At 65.0% G+C, this 12,656-nt stretch overlaps 2 protein-coding genes across 2 annotated transcripts; one reads left to right on the top strand and one right to left on the bottom strand.

Moving 5' to 3' along the window:
• Positions 1–8: 8 nt before the first annotated feature.
• Positions 9–6,900, bottom strand: CHLRE_02g081650v5 (uncharacterized protein). Its single transcript, XM_043059247.1, has 15 exons — positions 6,609–6,900; positions 6,303–6,475; positions 5,904–6,006; positions 5,485–5,587; positions 5,046–5,157; positions 4,560–4,697; positions 4,170–4,302; positions 3,809–3,988; positions 3,418–3,584; positions 3,013–3,121; positions 2,605–2,712; positions 2,313–2,454; positions 1,910–2,112; positions 1,444–1,594; positions 9–1,178 (listed from the first exon to the last, which is right to left on the bottom strand). The coding sequence occupies exons 1-15, from the start codon at positions 6,720–6,722 to the stop codon at positions 949–951; spliced, it is 2,166 nt and encodes a 721-aa protein (XP_042926881.1). The 5' UTR covers positions 6,723–6,900; the 3' UTR covers positions 9–948.
• A 130-nt stretch (positions 6,901–7,030) lies between these two features.
• CHLRE_02g081600v5 (uncharacterized protein) lies at positions 7,031–12,656 on the top strand. The gene is made up of 14 exons (XM_043059246.1): positions 7,031–7,291; positions 7,445–7,488; positions 7,754–7,863; positions 8,178–8,237; positions 8,466–8,488; positions 8,838–8,922; positions 9,201–9,284; positions 9,438–9,523; positions 9,953–9,983; positions 10,161–10,224; positions 10,704–10,816; positions 11,254–11,352; positions 11,561–11,641; positions 11,905–12,656. The coding sequence occupies exons 1-14, from the start codon at positions 7,152–7,154 to the stop codon at positions 11,995–11,997; spliced, it is 1,113 nt and encodes a 370-aa protein (XP_042926880.1). The 5' UTR covers positions 7,031–7,151; the 3' UTR covers positions 11,998–12,656.

Genomic DNA, 12,656 nt, shown 5'->3' with positions numbered 1-12,656 from the left:
GTAGGCCAACTCTTAAGTTCGCCTTTCTGTCATCTTCATTGTCTGCGACTCTTATTGATGAGACACGAGAGGCAATAGAGACCACACTACGTGCCGCAGTGTCAGTCCTTCGCTCGGCCAGACCCCGCCGTCGATGCCCTTGGGTGCCCGCTGCCTAGCTTCCCTGGTCACTGCGCTTTTCTGTCCAGCTGCAGTGAGGTGACAGCAAAACTCCCCCCTCGCCCTTCCCCTCCACTCCCCAACTGGATATGTACACACGGGCTCCAACGAACGCCAATGCTTACGCCGAACGGCAGGAGTCCTGGACATGCATCCCCGATAGGCTAAGCGAGTCGACTTGAATGGCCGAGTAGGCTAGTGGACGACGGGTGCGGTGCAGTGTTAGGCGCAGGGGGCAGCGGTACAAGGCTCCCGATGGCAGCAAGTTCGTTAACGTTCCCGGTTGCAGGCACACAAGGAGTTGTAGCACACACAAGCCGTACGGTATTGCTCCTACTGGCATACCGTAAGACCCTTGCACGATGGACGAGGCACCAGGTGCCTTAGCCTCAGTGCGCTACAAACGCCAAGCCCTACCCTCGACGCCATCCCAGGCTCGTCCCATCATAAGATCCTCGTGGACAGATCCGCAACACGGCCACCTTCAAAACGGATTGCGCACACTTGGACCCAACACACCTGCGGGCCACCGCCCCGTCTTGGCCGGTCGGCCGCTTGGCCACCCGGCGCCCAACCCCTCCACATTCCCACTGCCTTTCCCACTAAACCACTTCACAGCGCCAATCCATGCCACCACCGCCCAGGCCGCCACCGCCCAGGCCACCTCTCGGCACGTCAATGGCACACCCTCCTCCATCCTCCTCATCCGCTCCCACTCACGCTTTCCTTCCCCTCTCACCCCCTCTCAGCCCCTACTCCTCCCTCCAACCCCACCCTCCCTCAGCCCCCTCAATAGATCTTATCATACCGCGCCTCCGCCTTCAGCCGCGCCCCGCGGCTGCGCCACCACAGCGCCGCCACCACCGCCACCAGGCTGCCCGCCGGCGGCCACAGCAGCACCGTCCAGTCGGTGCCGCCGCGGCAGGCCAGCTCCTGCGTCAGCTGCGCGTCCAGCTGCAGCGCCGCGCGCTCCAGGGCAGAGGCGTCGGTGGACAGGTGCCGCGCCAGCCGCAGCGCCTCTGTGTGTGCGCACATGCGGGAGGCGGGGATGGGGGGTTTGAGGAGATGGGGTTGCGGGTTGCGGTCGGACACGGGTATCGAGGCCATACCCGGGCCTGCCTGCACCTCGCATCCACCACCCACATCAAGCGGCCCCACGGCGACGCACCCTCCAGTCACAAATGCTTGCACGTCTTGCACACACCGTCCCCTTGAGCTTTCCTGAAACACACACACACACACACGCACACAAACACACACATACACATACGCGCACGCACGCACCCGCGTTGCGCCCCGCCGACAGCGCCGACACCGCCATCTCCAGCTTTACGGCCGCCACGTTGAGGCGCGCCGTGACGCGGTTGCGCAGGTCGGTGCGCTCGATGGCCCACTTGAGGCTGGACTTGTGCGGCGGAGACAGCTTGTTCAGGCCCTGCGTGTGTGTGTGTGTGTGTGTGTGTGTGATATGGAGTGGGCGCAAGGAGCGCAAACACACACGCGCGCGTCAAACAGTATCACACCGTGCTAAAGGGCACAGGGGCCGCAGGAAGTGAGGACCGAGGTGGGGCGACATCAGCCCGGGAGGTGACAGCGCATTGCACACGACTGGTGCCTGCTACCCCGCACCCAGACTTCCTCTCACCCACCCCCATCGTCCCCAACACCTGGTCCCCAACCAAGCCCTGCATGGACAGCTAACCGCAGGTCTTGCATGGACAGCTGAAACCCCCAGACCCCATCTCCTCACGTGCAGCACCGCCGCCACCCGCCCCACGTGCCGCTCCAGCTCCGCCAGCGCCAGGTTGCGCCCCACCGCCGCCCCGCTGGCCACCGACAGGGTCGTCAGGCTGGACAGCGGGCCGTGGGGCGTGGCGCCCAGCGCCCACAGGTAGTTCCAGCCGGGGCCGGAGGCGGGGCTGTAGCGCTGGGCCGTGTGCGGCGCACCGAAGGCTGTAGCAGGCGGGGGCGGCACAGGGCAGGGGGCAGGTGAAGGGGTGTCAGCGAGCAAGCGATGGGACCAGGAAGGGGAGCAGGCAGCCTTCTGTGCGTGGGGGAACGGCATGACAACAGGCGCCACACCGGAATGAAACGATCCCGTCACTCCGGTTCCACCCGCCCTCCCCATCCGCCCGCCCGCCTCCGTCCCTCACCGCTCTGCAGCACGGCCCCCAGCACGGCGCGTGTGGCGTCCTCGGGCTGCAGCGAGCGCGGCATGTGGCCGCAGCTGAAGCGGGTGCGCACGGGCGCGGCGCGGGAGGCCACCGCGATGACCATGCCGGGGAAGGCCGCGGCCTGCGGGGGACGGGGGGAGAGGGGCGCCGTGGGAGGGCGCGCACGTGTGTGTCGTGAAATGAAACAACAATACGAAGCCCGCCAAGACGATGAGATTGGGCTGGAATTGACAACCCATCCCCCATCCCCACCCCCCATCCTCATCCCCACCTGCAGCGCCCCGTCCAGCAGCAGCGGCTCGTCCCTCAGGCTGAGGTCGAACACGAACACCGGCAGCACGTTGTGCGTCTGGTGCACGCCCGCGTAGGCCAGGATGATCTGGGGGGGGGTGTGGCGGGGGAGCGGGAGAGGGGAGGAGGGTTGTGCACGCCATCCGCAGTAAGCATGAGAAGGCATGAAGGAGCAGGGCACGGCAGGTTCACAGCCTAAGCAGGCGGCGCAATCCTCGCCACTGGAGGAAGTCATTGACAGACGGCACTGGTGACCTATCTCACGGCCCCACGCTCTCCTCCTCGCTCTTCTCCATTCGGTTCGGTCTAGTGTGGGCAGGTATCTACAACCCCACCCACCCAGAAACCCACCAGCCCGCCCGCCCGGCCGCCCGCCCCCCATTCTTACCTCCGAGTACTCTGCCAGTGTGGTGTGCAGCACGAGTCGGTCCAGGATCTGGCCGGCACTGGCCACCACGTTGCTGCCCTCCTGCCGCTGGGTGCGCACACGCAGCGCGCTGCAGGCGCAGGGGCGGCGGCGGTGTGCGCATGTGCGTGTGTGCAGGGCATGGTGTGGCAGAAGCGGACAAGGGCGAATGCAGGTGTGGTGTGGCAGAAGCGGACAAGGGCGAATGCAGGTGTGGTGTGGCAGCGAATGCAGGGGTGTGTGGCAGCAGAACTCACGGCCCTGCTGACCCTGCCCAGCCCAGCGCGTCCTTTAATACACACGCACACGCACACGCACACACCAAGCCCCTTTCCCCCCGCCCATGCCCCCATACTCATGCATGTAACCCCCCTTCCGCGCACCCACTTGGTGTATGCGTTGACGCACAGGTCGCACATGGCGAAGGCCAGGAAGTGCTCCTTCACCTGCACCGCCATGAGGCTGCCGGCCAGCGCGCCCGCCAGCTGCTGCCGGAGCACCTCCAGGTCCACGGAGCGGGGCGGCACGGCCAGCGTGTCGTGGATGTGGATGATCTGTGGATGGGGTGGTTGGGGGCGGCAGCGGGGCCGGCAGGGGCGAGCGAGCCAGGGTGTGCCAGTAGCTCACCGGAATGCGAAACCAGCCCCAGCCGGCTCGTGCGACGGCTGAGGCCTGACCGTTTTTTGTTATAGCCCAGCTCGCCGGCTGCCAGCGCGCAGTGTCAGCCTGCCACGCCATTCCACGCTCCCCTCCCCTCCCCTCCCCTCCCCTCCCTCACCTGCACCTCCAGGTCGTCCCCGCCGTCCTTGTTGGGCAGTGCCAGGTCGCCGTGCTGCAGCGCCGGCCAGGCCAGGTGGCTCACCGCACCCGCAGCCAGCGCCGCCAGGTCGGGCAGGATGGCGGTGGAGGCGGCGGCGGGCAGGAAGGCGGTGGCGTGCGGCAGGCTGTGCGGGAACACCTGCGGCAGGGGGTTGCGGGGGCGGAGGGATGGGAGCGGGGCACTTGGGCAGGGCGCGTGGAGAGGCGTAGATTGGATTCGGATTTGGGTTTGGGCGGGTACCGTTGGCGTACCCAACGTGCCGGTGCTGGTCTGTCTGCCCCTACCGTGTATCAGCTGTGTGCCCTCCCGCCCCGCCCACCTGCCCCTGCCCGCCCCGCAGCGGCCCGTAGGAGTGCGGCGCCGCCGCCAGGTCCACCCAGGCCAGGCTGCCGCCGCCGCCCGCGCGGGCCTCACTGGCAAACAGCGCGCCGGGGCAGCTGCGGAACTCCGACCTATGGGCAGGAGGGACAGGAGGGACAGGAGGGACAGGAGGACGGGCGACAGGGTGTGTGCATCCGCCTGAGCCTACCAACATTGGGTGAGAGGGGCGAGGACATGGGCCGAGCAGCGGCTGCGGGCCCCACTGCCGCGGGCCCCACTGCCGTACCCCCTGCCCACGCCTCCCTCCCTCCCTCCCTCCCTCCCTCCCTCCCTCCCTCCCTCCCTCCCTCCCTCCCTCCCTCCCTCCCTCCCTCCCTCCCGGCCCCACCAGTTGCCGGCCGCCACCACGGCGTCCTCCTCCTTGTAGGTGTACAGGTAGTCGGCGGAGGCGGGCGGCTCCAGGTTGAGCACGTACAGCGTCAGCAGCGCCGGCAGGTGGGCGGGGTCGGAGCCGCCGCCCTCGGAGCTGGGCAGAGAAGAGGAAGGGAAGGCGGTTACAATCATGATCAGTTAAAAGGGAGTGGTAGACGGTAGACAATCTTGGGGAGAATGCGGGTGTGTGCGTTAGGGAATGGGAGTGTTTTAGAGAGGGTGAGGGCGCTGGGTTCCAGGCAGTAGCGGACAGCTGGAGGCCTGGGACAACGCGTGTGGGCCAAGCACCGACCGCACACGTCGCTGCTGCCGACCTAAACATGGACGTTAGGAGGAAGTGCGGTGCGCCCGCGGGCCACACATCCCGCACGCAGCGCTGCATCTCCCACCACCACCACCACCCGGACCCCACCCCACCCCTTGGCCGCGCCGTCTGTGTTACCTGGGCGCGGCGTGGTATGCGTGTGTGCTGCCGGGCTGCAGGCCGGCCTCCTCCGCCGCCAGCACGTCGTCCACCACCCGGTGAGGCACGTACACCGTGGCCGGCCGCTTGCCTGGGGGGATGGGTGGGGTGGGCGGGTTTGGGTTACATGCCTGAGCTCAACGAGTACCGTAGTTCCAGTTTGGGGAGACCAAGTTGGGCGTATGTGGCCACCGTACGTACGTGCGAGTGGGCGTACCCCAATGGCCGCATCCTGTATGTATGACCGGCGCTCTGGTGTCAACACGACACCCCATGCAGTACAGCCCTGCATCGTCATCTTCGTCTCCTGTTCCGCCTCGCCTCTCTCCTTCCCTCTCCCTCACGCCCTCTCCCCAGACGCCGCCTCTGAGCTACTCCTGCAACCGCCGCCCCCGCCCCACCCCGCGGCCGCACTCACCCTGCATGGCCCCAAAGATGAACGAGGTGAGCACTCCCGCCACCCGGTGCGTGAGGCTGACCGGCGCCTTGGACACCCTGAAGTGCACACGCGGCCGCAGCGACTGCGAGCGGGGGCACACAGCGGGTGGGGCGGGTGGAGGGCCGGGATGAGCTGTGTGCGGGTGTGCGGACCAGCGGCGCGCGGAAGCAGTCAGCCCTCCAGCCCTCTTGCGGGGCTGGGCCCTACCAACACATGCTTTCGCTGCATAGCGCCCTGCCCCTGCTCCCAGCGCCCCGCACCTGCCCAATTCCCGTCGCCGCCCTCCTCAGTCCAAATACACACACGCGCGACAACCCACATGGAAGGCATGGCCCCAGCCATACCACCACCTAGCCCCCCACCCCCAGTCGCCCCCCCCCTCCCCCAGCCGCCCCCACCAGGTGCTTTAGCTCCGGCTCCAGCACCGCCGTCTGCAGGTCCAGGTGCAGGCCGCGCAGGTAGCGCGTCAGGGCCGCCTCATCCACCTTGACGTGGTTGATGCTGCAGGCACAGACAGAATGGGTAAGGGAGGGCAGAGAGGGAGGCAGGGAGGGAGGGGAGAGAGCGGGTGCGATTGGCAGGGGGTGGAGGCATGTGAGGCTGTGTTGCAGTTGGCCACCGTGCCGTGCCACACCCACCCAACCCACGCCGCCCTCCCATAGTCCGCCGTCGCCCGCCCCCACAGGGCCCACGCCGTGCTCCCCGCCTGCCCGCCAGCTCCAGTCCTATCCCTTGCTTTGCTGGTCGAACCAGCCCGCTCCCAATACGCAAGCACGAACCCAGACCCGGTCGCGCACCCGTCGCCATCGAAGCCGATTAGCTTGATATGTACCACGATGTCCACGGGAATGTCTGTGAAGCTCGCCAAAGTCTCGTTGATGGTGCGCCCGTCATGGGCCTCCCACACGCTACGTTTATTCTTGGGGATGTGTGCCCAAACATCCCTGCCTATGTTTGCCTTGCGCAGCTCCTGTGCCGGTCCACATAACGTTCCCACAAAAAACGTAAGTAATCATGTACTATGCCTGCGCGCAAGCACTAAATCTGAAGCTGGCACGATTCGACACGGTCAGGCTACAGCGGTAGCCTGAATGCCCCCTTACCTCCATCAACATTAATTTTGCTCCATGCTGCATCTTGCTGTTGCCCTGCACTCCTGGTGCGAAATGCGCCAGCGCCAAGAGCGCCACAAGCAGACCTATCTCCCGCCAGCGCATTTTCGGCCAGATCAGATTTCTAAGACAAATATTTGAAGTAGGATACAACGTCCATTTATTTCAAGGGGTGCCCTTGGCACCAGGGAGTAAACTGCCCCGTCGTCCCCGTTGATCCTGCGCTATATGCAAGAACAGTCGAGGTGAGAGGTGCCTGAAGAAATTAGGGCGCCATAGTATTACGGTGAAGACGTTCAGTCGATTTTGCAGGCTTCTGCGGCAGAACATCGGGATGGGTGCAACTGCCCAAGTCCCCGGTCGTCCCTCGCAGCGTACATAATACCATTCATTTGTCTTGTTTTCATACATACGCAGAGCGTAAACTGACATTCCTGGCTTTGCAATTTCTGGCGTATAGACATTATTTACTGCTCAAGCTTCTTGACATAAGAGCGACGCGGACTCACACCACTTGCCGCGTTCGGCCACGGGATGGCGCTACCGCGCGTGCCGGTGGCGCTGGCCGTGCTGGCGTTGGCGCTGGGCAGCGCATGTGTGCACGCGGTGACCAGCACGGACGACATCCTGCCCGGCTGGAAGGGCGAGACATACAACCACGTAGACTTCTTTTGGTGGGGATGCATTTGGGAGGGGGCTGCGGCACTGCTGTCGTGCTGCGGGGCACGCGGAACGGCAGGGAGGGCCGGAGGGGGCCGGGAAAGGGTGTGGCCATCGCGTCAGTGCAGGAGTGTCAACACGCGTGTGTTTTGCACCTGACTCCGCAGGGATCCCCTCAAGAAGGAGCCCTTTGATGACATCCCGCTGCCAGGTGGGGATTTGCAGCAGGGCGCTGTACGGCCTGGGCGCTGGACTGCATGGGCGGCTTGGGGCGCGGGGGGGCGCCGGCGCCAGGTTGGAGTCTGGAGGACCACCACACAAGAGACTGCGACGGCCTGCGAAACCCCTCGTTCCCATACTCCATCCTCTGGGCGGGTTTCCATGGAAGAGCACCCTCCCCCTCAATAACCGCACCCTCTCCGGCTGCCTAAGCACTCTCACACGCGCCACAACCTTCCCATAACCCCACTGCGCAGCCTCCAAGTCGTGGATTGAGCATGTGGCCTGGAAACCGCGCGTGTTCATCTACCACAACTTCATCACTGAAGTTGAGGCGAAGCACCTCATTGAGCTCGCGGCGCCGCAGGTACTGTGGCGCTGGTCGGGATGTGTGGTTTGGGGAAGGCGGCGGCATGGGGCGGGGTGCGGGTGTGGCTGGCAATAGTGATTTTACAGGACAGGACGCGGCGGGGAGCCATGGCGGTGTACGGTGATAGGGGCCGCCCCTGAATCCCGGCGTCTGTGCACACGTCGCCACGACACGGCGCGCATTCACTTGTGCGCCGGGAGCCTCCTCGCCCTGCATTCTGCATCCCATCCCGGACCTGGGCCGTCATGCCCGCGACCCCCGCTGTGCTGCCCACTGACCTGCCCACTGGCCTGCTGCCCACTGACCTGTAGATGAAGCGCTCCACGGTGGTTGGCGCGGGCGGCAAGAGCGTGGAGGACAACTACCGCACGGTGCGGACAGGGAGGCCGGGGGGTGGGGGCAGGGCAGGGGTGAGAGCGCGCGGGCAGGGGCTGGAGCAGAGGGGTGCAGAGCGGGGTTCACGCATGCATGTAGATACGGACGGGCGGCGCCGGTGTGTCGGGAAGTGCGCGCGTGCTTGAGTGGTTGAATAGCGTTTGCAAGCTGTGGTGGACTCCAAAACTCACTGTCGCCCCTCCACACTCGCTGCCGCTGTGCAGAGCTACGGCACGTTCCTCAAGCGGTGGGTCCTGACGCGGCGGCGCAGCGCGTGCCAGCGTGTGTATATGCGGGCGTGCACGGATGGGTGCAGATATGGATGGGTGCGCGAGAGGCCGGACAGGGAGGGCCTGGACCGGTGTGGTGGAGTTGAGTTGTGTGGGTTGTATCGGAATGAATGGCCGAGGTCTGGGTCTGGCCGAGGCGCAGGGCAGCTGTCGCAGACCCGCAGTGGATTGAAAACCTGTATCGTCGCAAGCAGCTGGCGTGTTCTGTGAATCCAGGCACCCGGGGGGTGCTGGGATATGTACGGTGCTGAGGGTCTGTCTCGCCTCACCTCACCTTAGCACACCTCATTACACCTCACCACACAGGTATCAGGATGAAATTGTGGAGCGGATAGAGAACCGTGTGGCGGCGTGGACGCAGATCCCCGTGGCGCACCAGGAGGACACGCAGGTGAGCGGCGGCGGCGATGCCGGTGCCTGGGGGCCGTGATGGTGCCGTGGGTTGGGACTTGGGAATACCCGCGATACCGTATACCCTGCCACCTGCCACTGCGTCGGCCTATGCGCCCAATGCACACACACGCACACACACGCACACACACACGCACACACACATGTATACACACGCACGTCTTACGCGTAATTTTTGTGCTCTTTAACACACACACACACACACACACACACACACACACACTAACGCTCGCTGCGGACCTTGCCCCCCTCCGCCAGATCCTTCGCTACGGGCTGGGCCAGCAGTACAAGGTGCACGCCGACACGCTGCGGGACGAGGAGGCGGGCGTGCGCGTGGCTACGGTGCGCAGGCGGCGGCATGGGGTGGCGGGGTGGTGCATGGGGCGGTGGCATGGGGCGGTGGCATGGGGCGGAAATGCAGTACTGTTTTTTCCTGTCCTGCGCTCTCGGACGCACAACCGACAAGTACACAATCACGTACACACACACGTACAGGTGCTCATCTACCTGAACGAGCCGGACGGTGGCGGTGAGACCGCCTTCCCCAGCAGCGAGTGGGTTAACCCGCAGCTGGCCAAGACGTGAGTGCTTAGGGGGGGCAGCTGGGGCGGCGGCTGAGGCGGGGCTGGGTTCACGTGGAGAACGGAGTGATTAGATCACAAATGGGTTGGGGGTGTGCGCGAGGAGACTGACACCAGCGGATCCAAGCCGAGGGGGTAGGGCGCGTGGTGGAGGACGGTCTGCAGGCGCAGCAGGCGCGCGGGACTGGCGGCGGCGTGGTAGGGCCGGCACGGCAGGTGGTGGTATCGGGGTTGTGCGTTGGAAGCATCGGGGTGGGGTTGGAGTGGGGGAGACGGCTTTAGGGTTGTGTGGTCGCCTGCGGCAACTCCAGCCTCCCAGTACGGTGTATTCTAATGCAATATATGCCCCACATGTAACCTCTATCAGCAATATATGCCATGCAATGCAATTTATGCCCCGCGCTCTTTCCCTCCTGGCCGTGGCTGCAGGCTCGGAGCCAACTTCTCCGACTGCGCAAAGGTGCGTCCACAGCCGCAAATCCAGCAAAACACACACCGACGCGTCGGACTTCACCAACCTGCCTTACCACTGACGCCATTGGGTGCCTCCATATTCCACCTAGCACAGCACTATGCAACCGTAGCCATGCCATACGTAGCCTTATGTCGTTGTATCTGTTCCCATGCCATTCTGTAGAACCATGTGGCGTTTGCGCCGAAACGCGGCGACGCCTTGCTGTTCTGGTCCATCAACCCCGATGGTGAGAGGGCGAGCGAGCGGGCGAGCGGGCGCTGACTGAGGGGTGGCGGCAACGTTGTGTGCTGCGGGCGGTAGTTGCGCCACCCAGGCGGGGTGATGCCCGGCGGGGTGTGAGGCCGGGAGGCAAGCGGTATGCGGCTGCGGCGCGGGCTGCGGCACGAGCAGCGCGAGACGCCCGGGGTGTCCAGGGAGGCGGCTGCGGCCTGCGGCTCAAGCAGCGGCAGGGGGGGCCAGCAGTACCAGCCGCACCGGCATGGAGGGCTCCGGCGTTCCAGCAGCCGCGCTTGCGTCCATGCGGCACTGGCGCACCGCTGTATTGCACGCTTGTTGCACGCTGGCCACGTCCACCGCCCCACCCCACCCCACGCCTGATGTTCTTACTTGCGGTCCCCTAATTCCCCTGCTTGTATCCTGTGCTCAATGTTCTAACCTTGCATTTTCCCACCGGCCCCCACCTCCTCTCCCACTGCCCCTGCACAGGCAACACGGAGGACACGCACGCCTCGCACACGGGCTGCCCGGTGCTCAGTGGCGTCAAGTGGACCGCCACCAAGTGGATCCACGCGCGGCCCTTCCGGCCTAATGAAATGGCGGTGAGTGCGATGGAACAGGGCAAGGGGCAGGGCGGCAGAGCCGCCGGTGTGAGCGCAGCGGCTGCTGCGGCGTCTGGGCCTGAGTCTGGGCGTGGGCCAGGGCCTTTGGAGCGGGGTAGCCGTGCATGGAGAACGGAGTGATTCAATCACAAGGGGGGAACGCAGTGTGGATGCGGCGCCTTGCTGGGTGGGGCGGGCGGGGTGAGCGGGGGCCATCTACTACACCCGTGATGATCGTGGGGGTAGTGGAAACTCACCTGGTGGAGGGGCGCATGTGCAGGAAGCTGTGCGCCCTCAGGATCCATGATACCACCATGATCACCTGTGGCCTCACTCGTGCTCCACCTCTCGCCCCACCGCCTACTGAACCTGGTGTACCATTTCGCCTGCCCATTCCTTCAACCCCATTCAACGCCCTGGAATCCCCCCTGTCTCAGGCCGGCCGCCCGCACGACCCGTACGTGAAGGACCCGGGCGTGTGCTACGACGAGAGCCCCAACTGCCCCGAGTGGGCGGCGCGTGGGGACTGCGAGAAGGTGCGTGCCGGCGCTGTGACGGAGAGCGGCCTGCTGTGCATTCGGGGCTGTCGGTCTGTCGGTCTGCTACCTTACTTGCTTCTACAGCTACCGCTCTTATCAAAAGCACACCAGGATTACGGCACACTGGTCAACGTTACAAACGCCTCTTACTCAAACACAAACACACGCACGCACATACTTTTCCAACGCACCCCCACCCCCACAGAACTCCGACTACATGGTGGTCAACGCCGTGTCGCCGGGCGTGTGCCGCAAGTCCTGCGGCGCCTGCACGGTGTGCGCCAAGGTGGGTGGGTGCTGGTCGGCGGGAGGCAGGGCGCGCGCTGCACGTCCGCGGTGAAGGCCGCACATCGGCGACCTGCCACCTCCATGCACTACACCACTGATGCAGAGTGCACGGATGGATAGATCGCTTCCGCCCGGCTACCTGGCGCACTCACCCACCCCAGCACCAACCGCACCAACCGCCACTGAAGCAACCGCCACTGCACTACCCCACGACCACTACTTCAATCCTTCTTGATTGGATCACCAATGTAACCCCACCAGGGCGACATGGCCTGCTACAACGACAACCGCGTCAAGGTGGGCTTCCTGGTGTACAACGCCTCCGAGCTGGCGCCCTTCAAGCCCATGGTGTGAAGCGCGCGTGGTGGGCCCGCGAGCCCGTGGGAGCGCGTGAGCGTGGCAGCGTGGGAGAGTGTGAGCTAGCTGGCGAAAGCATGATGTTCATGAGTATGTGGGGGGGGGCACGTGCGGGCTAGGATGATGTGGTGGTGAATTATGCAGCCGAAGCCGGGGGAGCAGCAGCCAGGGGAACCGCTGGATGCAGCCGTGAAGCTGCAGGGTGGAAAGGAATAGCAGCAGGGCGGATGCGGCATGACGCCGTTCAGGAGCCCGCCTGGCAGGCCTTGTAGGGAAAGGCGCACGTGCCCGGAAGGGGCTCACCGCATCGCTGGCGCAGGAGCACGGGAGTAGGCTTGACGCCGCGGAATTTTCGGACGTGCACTGGGCCTGCTTTTTGTGCGGGGGAGGAGCGTTGGCTGATGCAACGTGTACATGCGCATGTTCAATCGCACGGCTGTGCGCTTGTTGGTGAGAGCCGCTTGCTGATGGTACGGGGGGTTAATGTTGAACCAATCCCGTAAGGAAACAGTCGGTGGGAAGGCAGAGACCTACAGGAGGCCGTGCGTCTTGATCAACTGTGAGAGACGGTGCGCATTCCGGAGGTGTCAAGCATCGGAGCGCGGCCGCAAGGCAACCAACGCGATTGTGAGCCAGGAGGAGTCAGTGAGCCTGTT

This window comes from Chlamydomonas reinhardtii, chromosome 2, assembly GCF_000002595.2.
Source record: "Chlamydomonas reinhardtii strain CC-503 cw92 mt+ chromosome 2, whole genome shotgun sequence".
Taxonomy (NCBI): domain Eukaryota; kingdom Viridiplantae; phylum Chlorophyta; class Chlorophyceae; order Chlamydomonadales; family Chlamydomonadaceae; genus Chlamydomonas; species Chlamydomonas reinhardtii.
This window is presented reverse-complemented; position numbering and strand designations above follow the sequence as displayed.